We start from the raw sequence: 21,007 nt of genomic DNA on the forward strand, positions 1-21,007 counted from the left end.
TTCTCCCAAGCAGAATTTGTGCTCTGGGTTAGGTGGCACGTACAGAGAGTGCACGCAGCTGTGACCTTGTTTCTGCTGATCTGTTCACCTCCAGGTAGCAGCAGGGAATGTGCGTAAGGGAGAGATGTATTGAGCAGGCAGCAAGGGCAGGATTGCCATTGGTATGCCAGAGAGCAGATGCTTCACTTGTCTGCACTCTTCCCTCAGCCGCACGCTGAAAGGGCCGGCAGAGAGGGAAAGAAGCATGTCGGGGTTGTGGAGATCCTCCTGACCCTGTGACTGCACCGCAGTGTGACCCTGTTCCTTTGTACTGCTCCAGTCTGCCTGCCCTCCTTGTGATGGCTCACAGGAAGGATGTTTCCCAAGCAGCCATCCCTTTCCAAGGAGTGCCTCAGCTGCCATGTCTGGACTTGGAGCAGGAGGGCAGACCAACAACAATGTGTAGGAGTTGAAAGGATCTTGCTCATATGTTTTCTATGCAGAATGGTGCCGTCACAGAAACTAGTTTGGATTTCAAACTGAGCAGCCAAGATAGGTTCTTCTGCAGAGGGTTCATCTGTCATGAAAAACTACCAGGAAAAATGGTCAGGAAAACAGGAATACAGCTCAAGTTCCACACTGTTGTGGTTTAACCCCAGCCAGCAACTAAGCACCATGCAGCTGTTCACTCACACCCGCTGGTGGGATGGGGGAGAGAATCGGGGCAGAGGGGGGAGGAAAACTCGTGGGTTGAGATAAAGACAGTTTAATAGGACAGAAAGGAAGAAAATAATAATGAGAATAACAATTATAAAATGACAATAATAATAATAAAATAATTGGCATATACAAAACAAGTGATGCACAATGCAATTGCTCACCACTCGCTGACTGATGCCCAGTTAGTTCCCGAGCAGCGATCTGCCCCCTGCTGGCCATCTCCCACCAGTTTATATACTGGGCATGATGTCGCATGGTATGGAATATCCCTTTGGCCAGTTTGGGTCAACTGCCCTGACTGTGTCCCCTCCCAGCTTCTTGTGCCCCTCCAGCCTTCTTGCTGGCTGGGCGTGAGAAGCTGAAAAATCCTTGACTTAGTCTAAACACTACTTAGGAACAACTGAAAACATCAGTGTGTTACCCACATTATTCTCATACAGAATCCAAAACATAAGACTATACCAGCTACTAGAAAGAAAATTAACTCTGTCCCAGCCAAAACCAGGCTATGTGGGGTGTTCTCTCTGCCCTGGGTTTCTCCAGCCAAGTGTCAGCACTCCCCATTCCATGTTTCTTTTTCCAAAGGATTTATATGTCTCTCTGCCATGTAGTAGTGACAGTGTTTGCAGTTGGAGGGGAGAGTGTGTGCAGAGGACAGAAAGGGTTCTCAGCAGAAGGAGAAGCTGCTGATCAGAATATTTGTGTGGGCTCAAGGGGAGCTTTTGGAGGAATGGTTGCCAGATTTGTCCTCTATCAAGCAATTGGGATCTGCTACCATCAATACTACTGACTCAAATGCCTCCAACTTGTGAAGTTCCTGGAGCTTATGAAAGGACAAAGCACCACTTGATTAATAACCCCAAGAGCTTTGTTACACCACTGTGGCACTACAGCACTTGTGGCATGCCTCTAATACATCTTGCATCCTTCTGCACAGCTGTTGCAGGGTGTTATACAGCTGAGGCATTTGTGGTGAGTAGTCTCTCCAAACACTGGTGTGAACAGCTGTAGGGGAAGAAATAATCAGCCTTTTGCAGTTGTCAGTGAGCAACCACATGTGTAGATGTGGACGGCAGTGTTTTTGCTGCTGACCAGTTATTGGGGCAGTGGACCATGCTGCACCAGAGTTACCATTCCTCAATCTAGACCAGTGTGGCTTGGTCTCTAAATGAAAGTGATCTCGCCTCCTCCACAGCCAGGGTATGCTGCATCCTGCAGATTTGCTGTTAAAATGGATGTGGGTAACTGTGCTCTTTGCACTTCACATTAGCAGGAACAGAACTGTGCAGAGAGAGGCTCTAGTTCCAGGTTAGTGACGCAGATGGTTGACTAAAATAGGATTTGCCCAGCCAGGGGGAAGAGACTGAGTGAAGCTGGAGGTGGTGTCTCCAACATTATGTACAGCATTTTTTATCCTCAGATCACTTGCAAGGAGCAAAAGTATCCAAGAGGGAAGTGGGAGGGTGGTTCTCTAGCTCAAGAGCCTGAAAATGTTAAAGGCCATTTACCACAGTGTAAGCTTGAGCATCTGGTACACAAATTTAGCTCAGTTTGAATGCCTGTTAAAGCTCCAGTAGTATTTGATGTGCAGAGTCTGTTCCTTACCTAGTTGGGCCTCATCTACAGTTTATTTGTGGTGCAATTTTCTGTCCTTGAATGTCCCTGTGCCAGGTAGGTTGTGCTGGCTGAATTAGCAGAGCCAGTTTGAGGAAGGAACTTAAGAGAATTTTGCACATTTTTCACAAAATGTGAGTCCAGCTGTACTAAATCGGAGGAAAAGTCCTAGTGGGGACAAGGTGCTCTGTTCTGCCAGCCTGTTCCATTTGTCTCTTTGAAGGACTTTCAGTACTTCTGGTAAAAGCTACCTCCTTCCACTGCTACATTGAACATTTCTTAGCAGCCAGCTTTCAGGTGCACTTCAGTGTTTCAGAATTGCTTTGTGCTTAGCTAGGGGCGTTAGCTGCAGCATGGCAAACTTCTTGCTTTGTGCTGAGCAAGCTGCCTCTGCAAGCATTTTAAACTCCTCTGTGGTAACTGAGTGGAACAGCTAGCCCTGAAAGATTGAGCTCCTGTCTCTCCATAGTACCGTTAACACTTGTCCGGTAGTGGGCCAAACAACACTTTAGGGAATCTCTGCTAAAACACAAGGAAGAAGGCAGATTGCCAGAGACAAGTGAAGTGACCAGGACTGGGCAGTAATTCTCCTCTTTCCATTGCCAGCTGTCTCCAGAAAACGCCTATGATGTGCTGTGTGTGGCAGACATGTACCTGCTGCCTGGGCTCAAGCGCCTTTGTGGCAGGACCTTGGCTCAGATCCTCGATGAGGACAACGTTGTCAGCATCTGGAGGATCGCAAAACTGTTCCAGCTGACCCGACTGGAGGACCAGTGCACGGAGTACATGGCAAAGATCATTGAGAAGGTAGCAGAAACACTCCTCACTGCACTTACCATACATGCCCGTAAATCTAGCTGCACAGTGAGCCACAGATACAACAGATTTAATGATTGTACTTTGGTCTGTAATAAATGGTTGCCCTCTCTGGTTTAATGTGCTTCCTGAAAATGAGGAGTGGTTAAGTAGCAAAGCACATTGAATTAGGACAGAGGATGGGGAGTATGGCAGTACCTGATGTCACTGCAATAAGCCAGATGCTGGTGGCTGTCTAGCACATCCCTGTGGACTGTGGGGCGAAAAACCTGCCCAAAAAGTTTTGCAAGTGCGATGGGCAGGTGACTTTCACCGAGCTTTCAGCCCCCATGCACAGAGCAACAACGGTGTTGCCTGAATACACCAGCTTTGCCTGAATACACCAGCTGTGGCCTGGAGAACCCAATGGGGAGCTCTGTGCAGGAAATGCGTTTTGGTGTTTGCTGGGGGGGGGGGGGGCGTTCTTCCTGGCATGATGCTATAGAAAGGAGAAATCAATGTGATCTCTAGTCTCCTCTAGGATGACAAATCTAACAGCAGGGGTTTCCACAGGGGAAATTTGGCTGTCAAACAGCCAGAAGTAATGAATCTAACACTGAAGTTTTCTTTATGGGGCTCCATGCTCCATTTAAGTGTTATCTGGAGTGATTATAGCTTGAAGTTTCAGGACTCGTGGAGAAAGTTGCCATACAGAAGGATAAACTAAAATCTATGTGGTGTTTTTGTCCCGAGACAGATCTTTATAATTGGCTTGTACAGTTCACGTGGGAATGTAACATTTTCACCTGCAGCTTGAAAGGTGTGAAATTCTTTTTGGCATGTGAGAAAAGCAAAGGAAATGATTCTGGGGCTGTTATTTTGTTCAGTGTATAGCTTGGGGATGATAGACACATCAGCATGCACTCAGATTCTGGCTTCTGAAAAGGGATTTGGTTTGAAAGCTGATGAATATCCCAAGTAGTAATTGGGCAAGGTAGGGCTTTGCTTGTGTGTTCCCCTTGCATTCCCCTTCTCTAGCCTGGGTGGGAGTCTGCGGACCCAGCATTGGCAATGTGCCTTCCGAAGGGTGTGTTGGCACAAACAGAGCCACCCCAGCTGTTCAAACATCAGCAGCTGCCAGCATCTTGTGGAGATGCACTGATGATGGCAACAGGGAGAGATTTTGGCAGCGTGTGTAGCACAGAGCAGGGCTCAGCAACCTGCCGTGCCCAGGCACAGTTTAGTAGCATAGACAGACGGAAGCTGCCTCTCACCCTTCAGCACACCACATGTTCCTGGGGAAGTTGATGCAAAATCATTCATGGGTGACCTGATTCTGTCAGGTTGGGCACAGAAGAGAGCAGCTGTCTTGCTGTGATCTGCTGGTTGACTGTTGGTGGTGGGGCCGAGAGCCATGGTGGGGACAGAGTCATCTGTGGCTCCTGATTCTGAACTGGGCACAAGCACCCGCTGTCTTGCCTGTTGCAAGACACTTCCCAAAAGTGTCTGGCAGCATCTCCTGGTTCCTGCTGGGTAGCCTTTCTGGAGGGAATATTGTGTATATTTATGTGTCCCAATACCAGAACTATGGATTCTTAGTTTAGTGGGTATCACAGTGCACTGTCTGAGGTGCAGATTGCTTACAGTTGTGACCATTTATTGTTGGAGTATTACTGCCTCCTTAGGATGAAGAGCAGGATGTGTCTCCAAGCAGTGTCTGTAGGAGAGATAGGAAGATTTGAGTCTCCGTGTACCCTTAGCATTTCCTTTTCTTCTGTGGGACCCCTCAACAGTGGCTGAGCCCATTATCCCAACCCTTTATCTATCTTGTCTTCCTAATGGTTCTCTTGTCCACCCTGTGCAGCTGGTGGAGTTGGAGGAGTTTGTGGCTGCTGTGAAGGAGAATGCAGAGGCTGTGGAGGAACGGCAGGAGACTGACTCCATTCCTCTAGTCGATGACATCCGCTTCCACATCACCAGCAACGTGCAGACTTACAGTGCCATCGAGGAAGCCAACCAGAAACTAGAAGCTCTGGAAAACCTCCTGGCCAGTATAGGGCTTGAGTGCTGATGTGTGCAAACCCTGCCTGTCATATGCAGCCTGCGTAGCCCCCACTAGGTTGGCTCAGAGCGCAAGAACATCCAAGTCCAAGTCTCTGAATGTCTCTCTTCCCCTTCGTTGTCCTTCTTCCCATCCACTTTCAAGCATGGTTTGTTTTTAATTTATTTATGTCTGGACATTTGCATGTCTGGTTTGTGTTTGGTTTTATTTTGTTTTTTGTTTCGTCTTTCAGAAGTAGCTCCCAAAGCTCAGCCCTAATCAGTAGCTGCTCCTTTGTACAATACAATGTAGATAGGAGATTGCAAGCTGTTGGGGGTGGTGAGGGAGCTGTTCTGGGGGACTTGCTACTGCCTGGTGTTAGGACCCATCCTGCTGGGTGTTGCCCAACAACACACTTCTGAAGCTGGTTCATGGCAGGTATTTGTTGAATTGCCACCAGCAGAGGAAGAAAACTAGATTAAACTCTCCAAATAAGTATATTGGAAGGGAGGTGGCCTTTCTTTCACTGTCAGCATTATAAGATTGGCAAAGTTGGGTGGTGCTTCCCTAACAGGGACACAGGAGTGCTTGGCTATGTGGAAGGCACTGCCTTCAACTGCTATTCTAGTTCTTAGATGAAAAATACCAAAGTGATTTCCAGTTCTTCCCTAGCTTTTCATTGCTTTGAAGTGCTCAATTTAAAAGCTTTGCTTTCTGAACAAACATCTTTGGGAATACAGTAGAGACCAGAGTCCTTCCATTCTTAGAAAGCAGTAGCTTTCAAAGCATAAAAAAAGGGAGAGCACCCCTTTTCTTCCTAACAGGGGAAGGAAAGACCTTCTTCTTGGAAACAGCACTTTTTCCTTTCTTTTTGTCCATTTGTGGTGGGCCAGGGAAGAGGGGTCACCGGAAATCTTTTTTGAAAGGAAAAGGGGCCTTTTGGGTCTCTTGCAGGGCAGCTGTCCCACTCATCAACCTTCTGGCTTTGCTCAGCCTTGAGCCTTGTAGCTTCATTGTTCTCCAGGAAATTCACTGTTTGTACTAATGAATGTTTTTGAATCTGTGTTCTGCAGTAGGTCGTGTTATCTCGTATTGTCTCCCTAGACTCCTAATGAGGGTAATGATGTTCTTTCTCCTTGGCACTAATCAGCAGGCGATACCCCTGCATAAAGCTTGCCTTGCCAAATAGGCTGCCCTCAGAGCTGTTCATCTCCAGAATGGCATGTTATGAGAGTCTCTGGTCTCCAAGGCACAGGCCAGGCATACTTTGCCGTGCTGTGAGTTGGAACGGAGAAGAGGCGTCGTGTAAAGCACATAAAGAATCTTGCACAGGCAGTGGACTGCCATTACTAACACATATTGTCATTTTGGTCACTTTGTGAAGCAAGAACTTGAAATAATCCATGTCGGGTGTGCTTTTATTGTTTGAGGTGGGAACTGGGCACGGATTCCCCGCAGCTTCAGGGTGTTGTTTTCTGTAATGGTGATGGTGCTTCACATGGATAAAGGAAGGGTTTGGAGTCCAGTGTTTGGCAGGGACTTGCTTCAGGTGTGGAGGTACTGGGAGGATGGGTTTCTCTTCTTTGCTGATCTCACCAGGTGAGAGACTGATGCTCCCATACCATGTGAGAACTGCAGCCTCACTGCCCCTGCTCAGAGCATCTGCCTGTATCTGGCATCTGTTGAAGCTGTTTGCAGGTACGTGGGCAGGCTTTGGGCACCACTTGCACTAGCAGGCTGGGTTCGGTTGCAGTGCGGAGCGGGCACTGGGGTTTGGCCACTGTACTGAAGAGAAGCTGGACTTCAGCAAAATCGCGTGTCAGGATTGAGTTGCATTTAACAGAAGCTGGGGACAGAGCTGGGGCAGGAATGAGGTGTATTGACATAACTGAAGCCCAGATGCTTGCGCACTTTGTCATCTGTGTTTAACTGGTGTCTCTTGCAGAACAAGTGTCTGGGGCAGGGGATGGTGGTGGCAGGGCTGTTCAAGCGGTGCATGCTTCAACTCTGTTTCAAAATGCTTGTGAGGAAGTGCAAGGAGTTCTTGTGGTTTGTTTTCTGCAGCCATATTAGGGTGAGGGAAGAGGAGGTAACCCTGCAAGGGTGTGTTGCTGTATGGAAGCAGGGAGCAGCAGGAGTGTGCTTCTGTTTGGGGTGGTGACATGGAGAGGAGCTGTGCATTTGTTGTGTGATTTGTGGAATGTACCTCCATGTCCATCTCTAAGCTCAGTGTGGCTTTGACAGGACCACTAAAGAGCCCAGCGCAACTTGAACTGATAAAGGCATCTCAGTAAACTTGAGGAGGGGAAAGGCTATTGAGAAGGCTTTGATATGAAGTCCCATATATTTTGGAGAAAGAAGGGTGAAAGCAGAACTGCCTGTTTTCTTGCTCAGTGGAGTGTCAGGCTCGTGAAAGCCTGCTACAGAAACCGACAGCTTCACCCAGCTGGTTCAGTTCCTCTGCATTTCTTCTCCCTATATAGCTGAAGATGACACTGAACATAAGCAGGATGTTTAGTTTATCACATACCCTGTGCTCCTTCTGCATAAATTCTGCATCTGACATCTCAGTAGTCGGCTTTCCACAGCAGTGGTTGTGACAGCCCTGCACAAGGCTTGCACAGAGCCACCAGGGAACAGAATGTGGCCTTTGCCTTCTGCTTGTACTGAACGAGATGGAGAAACAGGATTACCAAGGAATGTGCTAATGCTTTTCTCTACAGATGCCTCAGCTGCTAAAGCAAATGGACACTGGTAGTGGGCAAAGCAGGAAGAAGACAGAGGAGGGGCAGCAGTGCTGGGAAGTGTTTTCCATATGGCTGCTCTTGAATAATTCCATTCCTGCGTCCTTAAGTGTGGAGCAAGTGAGGCTGCAGTTGTGCACGTGGGAGGAAAGGTCAGTGTGGCCTTTTGATCTGCCTCCCCAGTAGCACAGTTCCACGTGGGCTGCCAAGCAAATGCCTCATCTGTCTGTGTGCACTTAGTGGTCACATCTGTGAGGCCCATCAGATTGTCCAATTACTCGGGGTCCTTTAATCCCCCCCATCCCTTTTGGCGAAATAGGGCTATCAAAAAGCATGCATAAGCAGATGGTCAGCATGCAGGCAAGCTCTCTAATTAAGATGAGCCAGGTCAAAACTTAGATTTTAATTCACTTTATTCTTGCTGCAAATAATTTTATCACAAAATAAAAACCTTTTGATTTTTTTTCTGTTGCCAGTGTCCTTTTTGTGTTCTGTTGCCTCTGTTCTTTTTATTTACTACTAGCCACTTGTTGAATTAAGAAGATTGTAAAATTTATCAGAGCAACATATTTAAGAAGAATGTGTAAGCATGTGTGCAGCAATAAAATAGTATATTTCACTATATCTGTTCCTGCTGTGGCCTCTTTGTTACCAACTGACACCACCAGTGTGGCTTTATTTCTGAAAGGACTTGGTGGGCTCCTTCAGCTTATTTTCCCGTGCCCGGGCCAAGGGCTGGCTCTGCACCACCTGGCTTCCAAGCAATGAGGAAAGCGTGACTCCTCTCTCCTCTCTTGGTGACCCTTTTGTACAGTCCTGCTAGAACATGAGTGTAAAGCACTGACTTGTTTTTACTGGCTCCTTTCTCCCAGGATTATTCTATTCATTAGCAGCACCGTGGCACAGGCTTGGTCAGTGTCATGGTGGTGTGTCGGGGAGGTGATGTTTATCTTGGAAGGTTGCTCTGGGCAGCCCCTCACAGGTAAGTTGTCCCTCTCTTCTTGTCTCCCTGTGCTTCTGTCATTGCTGGCTGTCCATTAAATCCAAGGATGGAGATTTCTCAGCCTCTCTGCTTAACTACTGTGACTTGTTCAGTGCACTCACAGAGCCTCTGAAGCATGTGTTTTCTCCAAGACCTTGAGTCTGCCGAAGTGCCTGGGCAGTCCTTCCTCTCCTCTCTGAGGACACAGACGCTTGTTTTCTCTTCTGCTTTCTTGTATGTCTGGGTGGCTGCAATAGTTTCTGTGACGTTAACTGAGCTGCCTGTGTGCAGCCCCTGTTGACTTCAGAGTGTGACTGGCATTCAGGGAATGAGGATCCAGGCTTGTCCCTGTGGCTGCCTGTAGGAACGTGCAGGTCTCTTTTTGCGGGGGGGGATACTAACAGCATCTGAATGACTAATGCTGTTGAAGGGGAGGACTGGGCTTGGAAAAGTTCAAGCACTAATCAGGCTTTTGGGACTCAACAAACACTGCTTACAGGGAGTATCGTTGTGCTGTGAGAGCCTGGAGTAAACAACGAGCCTCTTTTAAGAGGCTTGAGCTGTTCATGTCGGTGCAGTCATGGTCAAACAGTGGGGAAGGCACCTTCCCACGTAACAGCTCGCAGTCGCTGTGCATTGACAGACTTGTGTGCTCAGGGTGACACCGAGTTTTTCTCTCTTTTGCTGTGGGCAGCCTGGTGAAGCTTGTCACAGCCTGGGGAGCTGGATTGCATCTGTCTGTGCTCAGCTCCCAGGGATGAACAAACGGAGCTAGGGCTGGTGGTCGGAAACAAAGGCTTGGTTGGCTTGGTTCTCTGCGCACAGGGGGTGGGTGTGCTGGCAGAGCAGGTTTTTGTTTTACCTTCTAAGCTAAAACAGAATTGACATAACAAATTTATTAAGATAGGAGAGGCCACACTGGCAAACCATTTGTCAGAGTTGGGGCCTGATTTGAATAAAGGCCCTGGCTCTGCTGGAGTGGCTGCCTGCCTTGAAGAAGTGCTGAGGGAGAAGGGCAGAGAACTCCTTTTCTAGGGTTGCAAATAGTTTCTAGGGTTTTAGGTTGGAAATTGGAGGTGGGTTATTGGCAATAACCAAGTCAAGGGCTGCAGAGAGGCAGGCTATTAGTTAAGGGACAGCAGCCACATTGGGGTGCAGCTGTGGACACACAGACCCTTAAGGCCAAAGCCAAGCTACAAGCTTCAAGCTATGTGTGATCAGCATCTGGGTAAGGGGGCAAGCATACACATGCCTTTTGCTTTTCCTAGTTGTGGTTAACTTTTTAAGCCTACAAGTTCAGGGCAAGGTTTGAAGGGCATTTCAGGAGACTAAAGAAAGCCTTGGAAGAGGATCAGTACCATGCAGAGAGCTAGCTCTGGTCCCAAGGGTCTGGCTGCTCAGTTCCCAAATTAAGCTCTGAGAAATGAGTGTGAGAGCTTTCCTCTCCATCCTCCTGTTACCAGCAGAGCAAGCTTGAGGGGAAAGAGAGCAGGATTGGAAAGTGAGATCTGCTCCTTCCTGACTGCAGCTCTCTGCCAGGAGTTCTGTTTTGCTCCCTGCTCTGTTTGCTGGTATGGCAAAACACAAGGCTGTTGCTTTGGCATGGCGGGTTAGGAAAGAGGGAGGTGATGGGAGTGCTACGGTGTGCTCAGATGCATCAGTTCATGGACTTAGGGTAGGGTGGGATTGGTCTTTTTAAAGAAATCCAAAGTAACTTGATGTAGCTTTCCCATGGAGGAAACTGAGCTGGTCTGTGTTGCACTGGGATGTCATTAAAACCCCAATAAGAAAAAATGCCTCCCTCTTTATTCTGTTATCTTATCACTTCTTTGCAAGCCAGGGTCATCCCAGTACCATTTGTACAAGGCGGCGACAGTGATGGACCTTGCGAGCGAGGCTGTGCAGAGACCTGCTCTGGAGGGAAGGCAAGTAAATGTGTTAGTTACTGCTCCTTGAGATATGCTTTAGGAGATGAAGGCTGATCTTTCATATCAAGGCTAAGATGACATTATATCTCTCCCTTCTGCTCAGAAGGTTTTATTCTAACACATTCTTGGCACAGCATAGCAGAACCACCAATATTTTTATGAATTTTATTAAGCTTGCTTCCATAATGAGAGCCAGCAATCTGCTCTCTAGAACTCCTTCCACCCCCCTCCTCCCTGACTAAAACAGAAAATTATCCACGAGTTTTAAAGTTTGTTGGCGGCAAGTTCCAATCTCTTTCCCTTTTCCAAAGGCTCTCATTGAGAAGCTGAAAATGCTTCAGGCAAGTTGTCCAGAAAGCTTTTTCTGCCATGCTGCTTGTCCAGTCTGAGTGCCTGTCGGGCACAGCGTCTTCAAAGCAGTTCAAGGCTCTGGCTCTGGCCATGCTGCTCCTGGGATGACTGCTCCTTCCCTTCCTGGGGCTGGGGGAGATGGTATTTCTTGTTTCCTGATTTTACATGACCTTTTCCAATCATGTGTGCAATTAAACAACATTCTTCCAGGTCTGAAAGCACACGAGGGGCAGGTACTTCTCTTGCTCTGCCGGCTGCAGTGCGTGCAGTGCTGGCTGCAGTAACGGGGCAGATCAGTCTTGCGTGCAAAGTTCAGCATCCAGGACCTGCCAGTCATGCAAGTGCCCCCGGGGTTGGGTTTTGGTGCAGAGCAGCCGCAGCATGGGATGTACATATGCTCGGCATGGGAAGAGAGGACTTGGTGTTAAAAGTGCATGGGGTGAGCCCTGGAAGCTTAGTGCTGTCAGGGCTTTTGATACGGCAAACACAAGGGCTGCCCTGTGCTGCGGGCAGGCAGCTTGTTGCTGTTATTGCAGCATGAAGCTGACCCTGCAGTCTAGTGCGAGGGAAAAACTTGATTTTTTTTTTTTCTCTGGATGGGGAACCAGAGTTGTTTATTTCTAGCACGTGGATATCTCCTGCTCCAGGGTTCACTGTGTTGACCTGAGGAGAGCTTTGCTGGTGTTGCCATTGCATGGTTTTTCATCTAAATGAAGGCATGGCTCTGATACGAAGGCTGCTGACCTTGGGAAGGCTGGAAAGCCTTGCTTTTCCTGGAGCTCTGCCTCACAGCAGGGTTTATTGTGCTTCTCTGGCCATGGACCCTTCCTAAACTGGTGCAGGGAAGGTACCGCTCGTCCTTTGCACCCAAGCTGCTGTTGTTTTGCCTCTGCCGTTCTCATCTCTGCGTGTTTTCTTACAAGACAAGTGTTTTCCACACTGGACATCTTGCCCTCCCCTCAGCTCCCCCCCAGGCCAAGCAGCTTTCTTTGCCAAGTTTCCTCTGGTTAGACATCAGCGCATATCACGCGATCCATCCAAACTCTTAACTGATCTCTTAGGAATTGTTTTTCATCTGAATTCCTGGAATGTTGCCATACACTGAAGAGTTTCCTCCGGAGGGAAGGGAAATTAATCCTGTCTCCCTCCCTCCAGTGGCCACGGGAAGGCTGGTTGTTTGGCTTGCTCCTGTTGGGAGATGGGGGCTCTGCAGTATTTGCTTACAGACGTGGCTGTTTGGTTTAATAAGGCAGTTGTTAGGAGAGCAGCAGGAAGGTGAGTGGTAGCTCCATGTCAGCAGCTTCCCCATCGGATGGAGAAAGAGAGCATCCCAGACTGGTAAGCTGGGAGACCGTTGCCCTGTTTCTGTGTGCAAAGGAGACTTGTGCTCGTACGTGGAGAGAAGAGCAAACGGCTGCTCAAAAAAACCCGCTTTTGAGAGCCTGGAGCGAGCAGGAGCGGCAATGGCAGGCAGTCAGGCTGCCGGCATGGTGTGCGTTAGTGGTGGTCTCTGAAGCTATGGTGGCACCTGCCTGACCCCATCAGCTCCATCCCCCTTTCCTTGTGATGGGGATCTGCCCAAGGCTGGGCAGGGATGGTGGCAGCCAGAGAGGTGCACGTCCCCACTCGCCCCCACCAGCAGCTCTGGGGTGGGCTCGCTTCTCCCTCCTCTGATGGTCTATAAATCCCATGCTTAACTGTTTGCCAGCAGCAAATGCAACTGAAGCGCTGCCGGTTTATATGCTGAGCAGATATTCTGAATTAAAATTCCTCACCGCTCACTGAAGCTGCAGCATTTGGCTCTTCTCTGGTGCCTGAGCCTGGCGCGGGTGATGGGCTGTGTGGTCCCAGAGGTCTGACATGAGGCATGGTCCCTGCAGCAATGTGACTGAGTGTGTCACCTCTCGTCCCATGCCCTGATAGTAGAGCAGGCTGTCTGTCCCTGCCAGCCCTGCTGGGGTGGCTGGAGAGGACTCCTTAGGAGCTCTCTCCCCCGCCTACCATGGCACTGCTCTGGCTCCTGCTTTACCATCGGCTGATCCCCACCTTGCACCAACCCTGAGAGCCAGCTTTGGGTAAGACAGGACCGAGCACAGGCTGGGGGAAGAGAAAAAGGCAAAAAGCTTCAGGGTTCCCGCAGACTCGCGGGATCAGACTAGAAGCACATGCTAAAAACAGAAAGGCCACCTATGGCTGTGACAGCTCGCCAGGCACCGGCTGGTGACAGCAGGAAAGCCGCACTGCCAAAAAGGCTCCTTCGTGCCAGTGCGGCTCCCGGCCTCGCACGGGACCGTCACCTCCCTCCTGGGCTCAGTCCCTGTCCCAGCACCGTGGCCTGTGCTCTCCGGTGGCTCTCAAATCTGCGAGCAGCTTAATGAGCCACTAAAATACTAGGGGAAGGAGCTAGGGACTTGCTGGTATTAAAGCAAATCTTGTTATAATGATGTTCCTTACTACCACAGCGTGCCCAGTGGCTCGGCAAAAAGCCCCGGCTCCGCTCTCTGTGTCGACACGCATCAAAGTCCTTGGCCAGAGCTTCTGACCCGGCGAGCTGGGGTGTGATCAGACGTACAGAAAGAGAATATTATTCTCTTGATTTAGCGATTCGAGGCGTGAGGAGGATGAAATGAGTCGCCGGAGACTGCAGGTCGCGTCTGGCGCCGTGACGACTCCAGCCGGGGGGCTGGGACGCGGGCACGCCGTCCCGCCTGTCCCCTGCCGCAGCAGTCGTCACCCGTTTTGGGGTGCGAGTGGGTGGCTGGGGAGCCCTCGCAAACGCAGCGGCTTGTCCTGAAGTCTGCACGGGGAGGGAGATGGGAGGGCACCCTACGGCTGGGCTGAGCCCCAGCCCTGCTCTTTGGGCAGGAGGGACGTTTCTGCAGCACAGGGCACCCCGACAGCACCAGCCCTGGGTTTGGAGGAACCGGGGGCTCTTATGGCACCCAGGCACTGCCTGGGAGCTCAGAGAGCAGCAAACCCCGCTCCCTCCCCAGCCCTCTCTGTAGTCACAGCTGGGGGCAAAAGGTAGGATTTCAATGTTCCTGTTTGAATTGGGTATGGTTCAGGACCAACGTAATATTTTAACTTGTAAAACTGTGGGAACCAGGTCTCGAAGCAGGCTGAGCTTGCCTGTTACTCCAGGCTCCTCCGCCAGCTCCGGACTGCTGTTTTGTCTGGGATGGGAAAAGCGCTTGGGCCAGGGATTTTTTTTTTTTCCTTTTTTTTTGAGTTAGCACCTCAGCTATAATTAAAAAAAAAAAAGCAAGCTTTGACTCTGGGGAGGGTAGAGCTAGCTTTCCTTGGGATTACCCAAAGAGCCCTGCGAGGTCAAAGTAAGATGTGAAGACATCTTATACCTGCAGTGCCCCAAGCTAATTTTTTATTGTGCTGCTCTGGGCTATAGCAAATAGTAGTGTGAGGCCATGGATTTCAGGGCTCTTCGAAAAGCTGACCCTGAAGCAGAAGGGGAACCTCAGGCCTCCATGAGACTAGGCTGCCCCACACCTCTGGTTTACAGGGGCTGGGGAGCAGGTGCTGGCAATTCGGCAGCACCCAGGGGCTGCAGCCCCCTCCTCCACAAGCTGAACAGCAATTTAATATCTGTCTGCTTTTCTCTTCTCACCCTCTGGAGGGATGGCAGTCACCAATGATGCCCTCAAACACACTCTGTTCAGAAAACATAACTTTATTATTAGTTGCAATATACACTGTATTCCTTTAAGAATCCTAAACTTGTATATGGTTTTTCCCACTGAAAATACATGTGTATGTATATATGATTTTATATATGTATATATATATAAATGTATTTTATTGAACTGGAACACAATGGAACAAGAGAGACAAGCTCAGAAATTACTTGGAAAAGTAAATGTGATGTGAATAGGTTTGTGCTGGCAGTGTGCTAAGGTGAGTGGTATAAAAAGAACAGGCTAAATAGAAAATGCGATGGGTTAGGCAGTGGGGAATGGTCTCTCAGTGCTACAGGTGGTGATATATACAGTAGTTACACGTTGCTATTGCTCAGTCATGAGTGCCACCTATTCTCAAAGGCAGACAAGTCTCTGATGCTGTTCCGCACAGCAACATTCATAAGGCTGGCTGTGCTCCCTGCAAATGGTACCTGCCATTTGAAAATAGCGTTTAATTAAATTTCCCTTGGCAGCAGCTCTGCTCATTACTAATCTGGTCAGCAAAGGAAGAATTCCTCCAGGGCATGGTGAAACCTAACTGGGTCAATATAAAGTAGCTTACAGGCAGGGTAAGGGCTCAGCAATAGCAGTGACAGCTGAAATGCGCAGGCTGAGCTGCAGCTGGTGCACATCAGCATCTCAACTGACCCAGGCTGATTTGCTCCTGGCTCCTTCCCTCTGCACTCATTTCCCCACCTGCAAACAGGCTGCTCTTGCTCCGCTCAGCAGCCTGCCTGGAGGTGTGCGCTGCCGGGGACAGGCAGCCTTCCGGGCTTTTTGGGGTAGGTTTCCCTGTGCTCATTTCCACGGAAGATAACTCTTCACAAAACTGGTTGAGGGTGGCAATAACCCCTGCTGTGTCAGGGCTTGGGGTTTATTTGGCTTTTTTTTTTTTTACTGTTGTTTTTTCAACTCCTTGTTTGTTAACTTGATTTTCAAACACAGCCTCCCCAGGCCACATGCTATTGCTGAGCTTAGCTAGACAGAGGGACAGGTCTTCCCCAGATCAAGGTAATTGGCTTCCTTTTATTTCTGCTGAGCTGCAGATGTTTCTTGGGTGAAAGGGCACATTTTAGCAAAGGCACTGACCACGGACTTTCCTCTGCCTGAAGCCAGGTTGGAGGGAGCGGACGGGCTCTGACCCTCCTGTGGGAGGGTCACTTCCCTCCCCCCCTCCGCAAAGTGCTTGTCAGGTTGGGAAGCGATGTAAAGAATGTGGGCATTGATTTACTCCTCCTGACTTCCTCGGGAAAAGTGCTTTCAAAAATCCCATCCTTAAGTCATCATCTTGCTACTACCCCCGCAATGTCTGTCACCACTGGATCACGCCTACTGATTCCCCTTCCAGCTGAAGAAGCAGGTGAGGTTTATCACCGCTGTACTGTTTCTCTTCTTGCTGTCTTTCCCTAGCAGCATCCGGCAAGGAGGGATCATGCTCAGGGAAAAGAAGCTGGAACAAGCCAGGCTGTCGGAAGATGCAGAGCAGGCGACCTGTGCATCACCTCCTTCCCCTAGCAAGTGTCACCAGAGGTTTAGCAGGGGTTGGTGAGAACAGCTGACTGCACTGGTGTAATATTTGAATCAAAAGTTGGCGTTGCTGGGAGAACTACAGCTTATTCCTCTTTAGAAGCAAGAAAATACAAGTGTGAAAGTGCCTGGATCAGCCTGCATAAAAGAGCTTTGCTGACTTGGGCCCCTTAGGGCGATTACAAGGGCATAACCTGCATCCAATGCAGCTTTCATCCACCCACGCTGCGGGGACCGAACGGGACCGAGCCCTGACTCTGACTGTTATTGCACAGAGGTCCCTTTCCTGAATCTCGCCAGGACTGGTTTCAGAGGGAGGAGAGGTGGGTGATGCCCTGCGGCTGTCGCAGGTGGGATCCAGCCCTGGGGACGGCAGCTGAAGACACAATGATGGTTCCCACTGCTGCCAGGGAGGGCAATAAGGGGGCCGGTTTGTCACTGGGGCAGGTACCCCGCTCTCTCCTAGTGCAACATTTGCAGGCATTTTCTTCTTGCAAAATTGGAGGGAGAGGTGCAAGTTAAAGCCCCTCCCTTTGGCTAGTGCCAAGAAGTGTGTTCATAATTAGGGCCATCGCCCTGGACAAATTGACCCGCACAGCCACGCTGTGATCACTAGGCAGCTTTTGCTGTATTGACACAATACCTCTGCTCCTCAACTGGGTCTAAAGTCTTTCCTTTCACCCTGCTGCTACCAGAGACCCAGACAGCTCTAGGATTTGGCTTGCCTGCACCACTGGACCAGTCCACAACCTCCTCCGTGGCTGCTTGTGCACCAGTGCCTGTGGATATCCTCAGTGCAGCAAGGTAGATGTTGGATGGATGATTGCACCCCATACTCTGCCTTCAGCTCCCCACATTGCCTAAAGGGGTGAGCTTAGCCCCTCTGCTCAGTGATCTGCCCCAGAGGTGGCTGTGCTGATTAGGAAGAGGTTGAGGCAAGCTTGGACAGGATCTCTGGTCATGCTGTGGGTCTCCTACTAAACCAGTGGACCATGAGGACACCCACTGCTAATCCCCACCCACCAGATGCTCTGCGCTTCTCTCTAGCATTATTTTCAGGACATTTTCCAACTGATGAAGGAAAACAACAGATTATGACTGTAAAGTTATGGTGAGAGGACTGGATCACGGTAGGACAACATTATTCTTTGCCAAGAGAAGGAACAATTAACTCCTTCTTTAGACTCTCCTCCCATTTCTTCCCCAGCTCCCAGCCACTTCTATATACATCATATATTATATTACTATACTCTTTTATAACTTTTGACTTTGCTTTTTCAGTTTCAGTAGCGCGATTAATTCCAAAAGAAAAAAAAAAGGGGGGCAAAAAAAAGGAAGGAAGGAAAAAAAGCAGCCCCTAGGAATATTTACAGAATAGTTCATTTTGCAGATGAGATGAGGTTTGGCATTGGGAAAAGCATGGTTTTTGAATGTGCTATGTGGGTTTGATTCTACATTCCTGCTCTCCCCTCTGGGATCCTGCTCTGATGATGAAAATTAAAGAGCTGTTCAACACGCTTTCCCCGAGTGCAAACTCGCAGAAGACAGGCAGGGCAGTGGGGGAGGCTTTATGCTCTCCCCTGGCCTGGCCTGCTTATAAAGGCAGTATCCAAAGGGGTCTGACCTTGAAAACCAGCCTTTCACCTTCAGGGAGCTGCCAGCTCCATCTTTAGCCTCTCCTCGTTATCCAGCACCTTTATTACTGCTCTCCTCTCAAGGACCAGGGCTTTTAAGGTACTAGATGGTGGGGACAGGGAAGGGACTGTATGCACCTGGAATCAAAACCATGAAGTGGAAGATACTGACTTCTTTAACATACCAAAAATTATTGCAGTATAAATACACCCCTGTCACCCCAGTGAAAGCAGAGAAGGGGAAGTGGTGGGGGAAGTTTGGTGGGTGAGGGGCATTTCAGTAAAGTCACCCGACCTGGAAAGCTTTGACGGCTTCTGCCACAGCTATCAATTCTTCTCCAGATTAGGGCAGTGGCCATTTACATCAGCAAATAATGCCCCACCCTGTGCCTCTCCCCCCACCCTCCCTTACACTGTGCATGATAAAATATCCCAAGAGTCCCTCCACATTAGATCTTTTTCAGAGAGACTTCTATTAAGAAAAGCATCTATTCCCAGAAAACCCCAGAAAGAGCTACAAAACCAACTGCTCTTAAGTATGGCTGGTTTCCCCAGCTGCTGAGACCTTCTGGCCAATCCACGTTAGTATTTCTGTGAAGACAGAGGTAGAGACCTCGGGCAGCTCTTTGTGGAGGGCATGATAGGCTTCCTCATATACCTGCAACCAGGAAGAGAGTGGAGATTAGCACAGAAAAAAAAAATCCGCATGAACAAAACAGCCTTTAGTCCCCTCTCGTCAATGCCCACAGGTCCAACACGTCCTGCCCACACCTTGTCAGGTTTTTTTCCTAGATGTGGCAGGTTATGAAATCAAAGAGATGCCATTGGCGGTGCTGGCCCTCCGTGAGCAGGAAGGCATTGGCATTGCAGCTTGACATCTGTGTGTTACCCAAGCACCCTGCTGCCCTTCAGGAAGATAATGCATGTCCCAGCCCCATCCATTTCTTGCTTCTTATCCCACTAAGGAGGAAATACTTATCATGCCCTTGGAGTTTAAAGGACAATGGGGGATGTTCCCATCATGCCTTGTGCAATTTTCCTCCTTTTATGCCCAGACTATCCAGTTATTTTTCCAATGACAAAAGCTTTTCCTTGGTCTCCCTGTCTCTCTTTCAGGCTCATTCACGTGCTAACAATTGGTTAATCAGCTGTGGCTCTCTTAAAATGAGCAGATGTGAAGTGGCTTTTGGTGTGCGGCGCTTTGGAAAGGCCCCCCTGTACCTTTATGCGCTGGGGCATGAGGTAAGGTTGGTGCTCACACAGTTGGCATTGTTCAGAAGAGCTTTTGGGGTCAGCATTTCACTTGCTTATGAGCCTCGCTCTACTTCTCCACCAAGCTGCTTCTTGCCCAAGAGACCCTCTAGGTACACAGCCACCGCTGGGTCGGGTCTTGAGATCACCCACCACCCCCTGCCTGCAGCTCAGCTGTAGCTGGTGAAAGGCCACCACGGCATGCCCAGGGAGGGCTGCACTTGGGCTACCTCCTGGTGAAAGGGGCTGTAACCTGCTAGGTCTTACTGATGCATCAGCCCTGCTTTGCTTCCAGCTCTCCAGAGCTCAGCAGGCTCCCCACCCCTCACAGTCCCTCATGCTCAGGCCAACACTGACAGGATAATACCCTAAAAATCATGAAAGCAAGATGACCTTGAGTGTTTTGTCCTGACTCTGCACTGTGTCCATCAGTAAATAGGACCCTTTGATATCGCAGAGCTTGTCAGAAGAGCCATGTAGCACCAGGATGGGCAAAGTCAGCTTGGGCAGAGCTCGCTCAATTCTGGCAATGGCATTCATCAGCTGGATGACAAAGGAGACCTTCATGCCACCATGGTAGACCAAGGGATCAGATGTGTAAGACTCCATCTGGCAGAGAGAAAGAGGTTATTTAAGGTTAGCAATATTTCATGCAGAAAAGACAAAGCAGATTAGCCTGGTGGTGAGTAGTCTCTTCCCTGGGCTTGCACGGTCATTTCCTACTCTTTCAGGACATCCTGCCATCAGAGTCAAGGTTGACGTCTTTACTGTGGCTACCCAGAACTGCTCACACAACCTGGCTTGTTCCCTGCTGCATGTTTCTCTCTTATATCACTAGAAAATATTCAAGCCAAAGCTCTTTCTGGAGGCAAACAACCAGTGCTGGACAAAGACTGTTCCCATGCGGGCACCTGCCTGCATTCTTCTCCTCTGCCATGTCCTTCTGTCACTCAAATGTGACATCTCTTCTGCAAAGGGTTCTTCAGACTGTGTTACTTGAAAGCTGATGTTGTCTGGGTCCTTATCCTCTCTGCTGAGGGCTCAGATGTTCTTCTCTTTCACCTTCCCTCTGGGGATGAAGACTGTGACCTACACCTACAGACAACTGACACATCTGACTGCAAAGCACTCTTACGCTGAGGGGTCCTCTCCAGGTGCAAAGTGCACAGATGAGGCAGCAAATGATGGTATTAGGTGGTAGCAAAAAAAAAAAAAAAGTCAACAACTTGCTCAGCCAGATTGTGAGAAGATAAAAATGCACAAGAGCTGGTGCAGAAAGTTGCTAGGAATGAGTAGTTACTGCAGCAGGCAAATCTACAGTAAATATTTGTATACTGTACACGGAGACGGCCCACACAGCCACTGCCATCTCAATATTTGCCAGAATGCTTTGATTATGGGTTGGTCTCTGGCACAGCCTCCAGTTTCTCCCAACCTGGCAGATGTTTATAGAAATTATGGTTATTTATAGGTTAGCCAAAAACAGTCTCCTTCTCTCCTCGCAGGCAGCGGGGTCTGTTCAAATTCTCCCTCGCTTTGCAGAAACTTGAGGCCCTCTTGCTGCTGTATGTGCTTGCCCCGAGGGGACCACGGGTGGGAGGTGACCCACTAGGCCACCCCAAGGGACACGTAGCTACGCGTAGGAGTAGGCACAGACATGCACCGTAGCAAGACAGCGTAGCCTGCCTGGTCCCCAGTGAGAAACCAGAAAGGCTTTGGGGTGGATTCTGCATTCATCTCCCTGTGAGA

The 21,007-nt window shown here is 49.3% G+C and overlaps 2 protein-coding genes across 6 annotated transcripts in view; one reads left to right on the forward strand and one right to left on the reverse strand.

Annotated features, from left to right (window-relative positions):
* Window positions 1-8,517, forward strand: part of ABTB1 (ankyrin repeat and BTB domain containing 1) — a 29,981-nt gene extending 21,464 nt beyond the window's left edge. The window contains exons 11-12 of the mRNA XM_069812173.1: window positions 2,920-3,120; window positions 4,973-8,517. Coding sequence (XP_069668274.1) covers window positions 2,920-3,120; window positions 4,973-5,179 — 408 coding nt within the window. The 3' untranslated portion in view covers window positions 5,180-8,517. The remainder of the gene's footprint in view (window positions 1-2,919; window positions 3,121-4,972) is intronic.
* A 6,306-nt stretch (window positions 8,518-14,823) lies between these two features.
* The window catches only part of MGLL (monoglyceride lipase), a 108,190-nt gene continuing 102,006 nt past the window's right edge, over window positions 14,824-21,007 (reverse strand). For all 5 annotated transcript variants that reach the window (XM_069812180.1, XM_069812175.1, XM_069812177.1 and 2 more), the window contains 2 exons: window positions 19,652-19,867; window positions 14,824-18,665 (listed from right to left, as the gene is read on the reverse strand). In XM_069812180.1, coding sequence (XP_069668281.1) covers window positions 18,540-18,665; window positions 19,652-19,867 — 342 coding nt within the window. In that variant the 3' untranslated portion in view covers window positions 14,824-18,539. The remainder of the gene's footprint in view (window positions 18,666-19,651; window positions 19,868-21,007) is intronic.

The sequence above is a fragment of the Haliaeetus albicilla genome, chromosome 24, assembly GCF_947461875.1.
Source record: "Haliaeetus albicilla chromosome 24, bHalAlb1.1, whole genome shotgun sequence".
NCBI classification, from domain to species: domain Eukaryota; kingdom Metazoa; phylum Chordata; class Aves; order Accipitriformes; family Accipitridae; genus Haliaeetus; species Haliaeetus albicilla.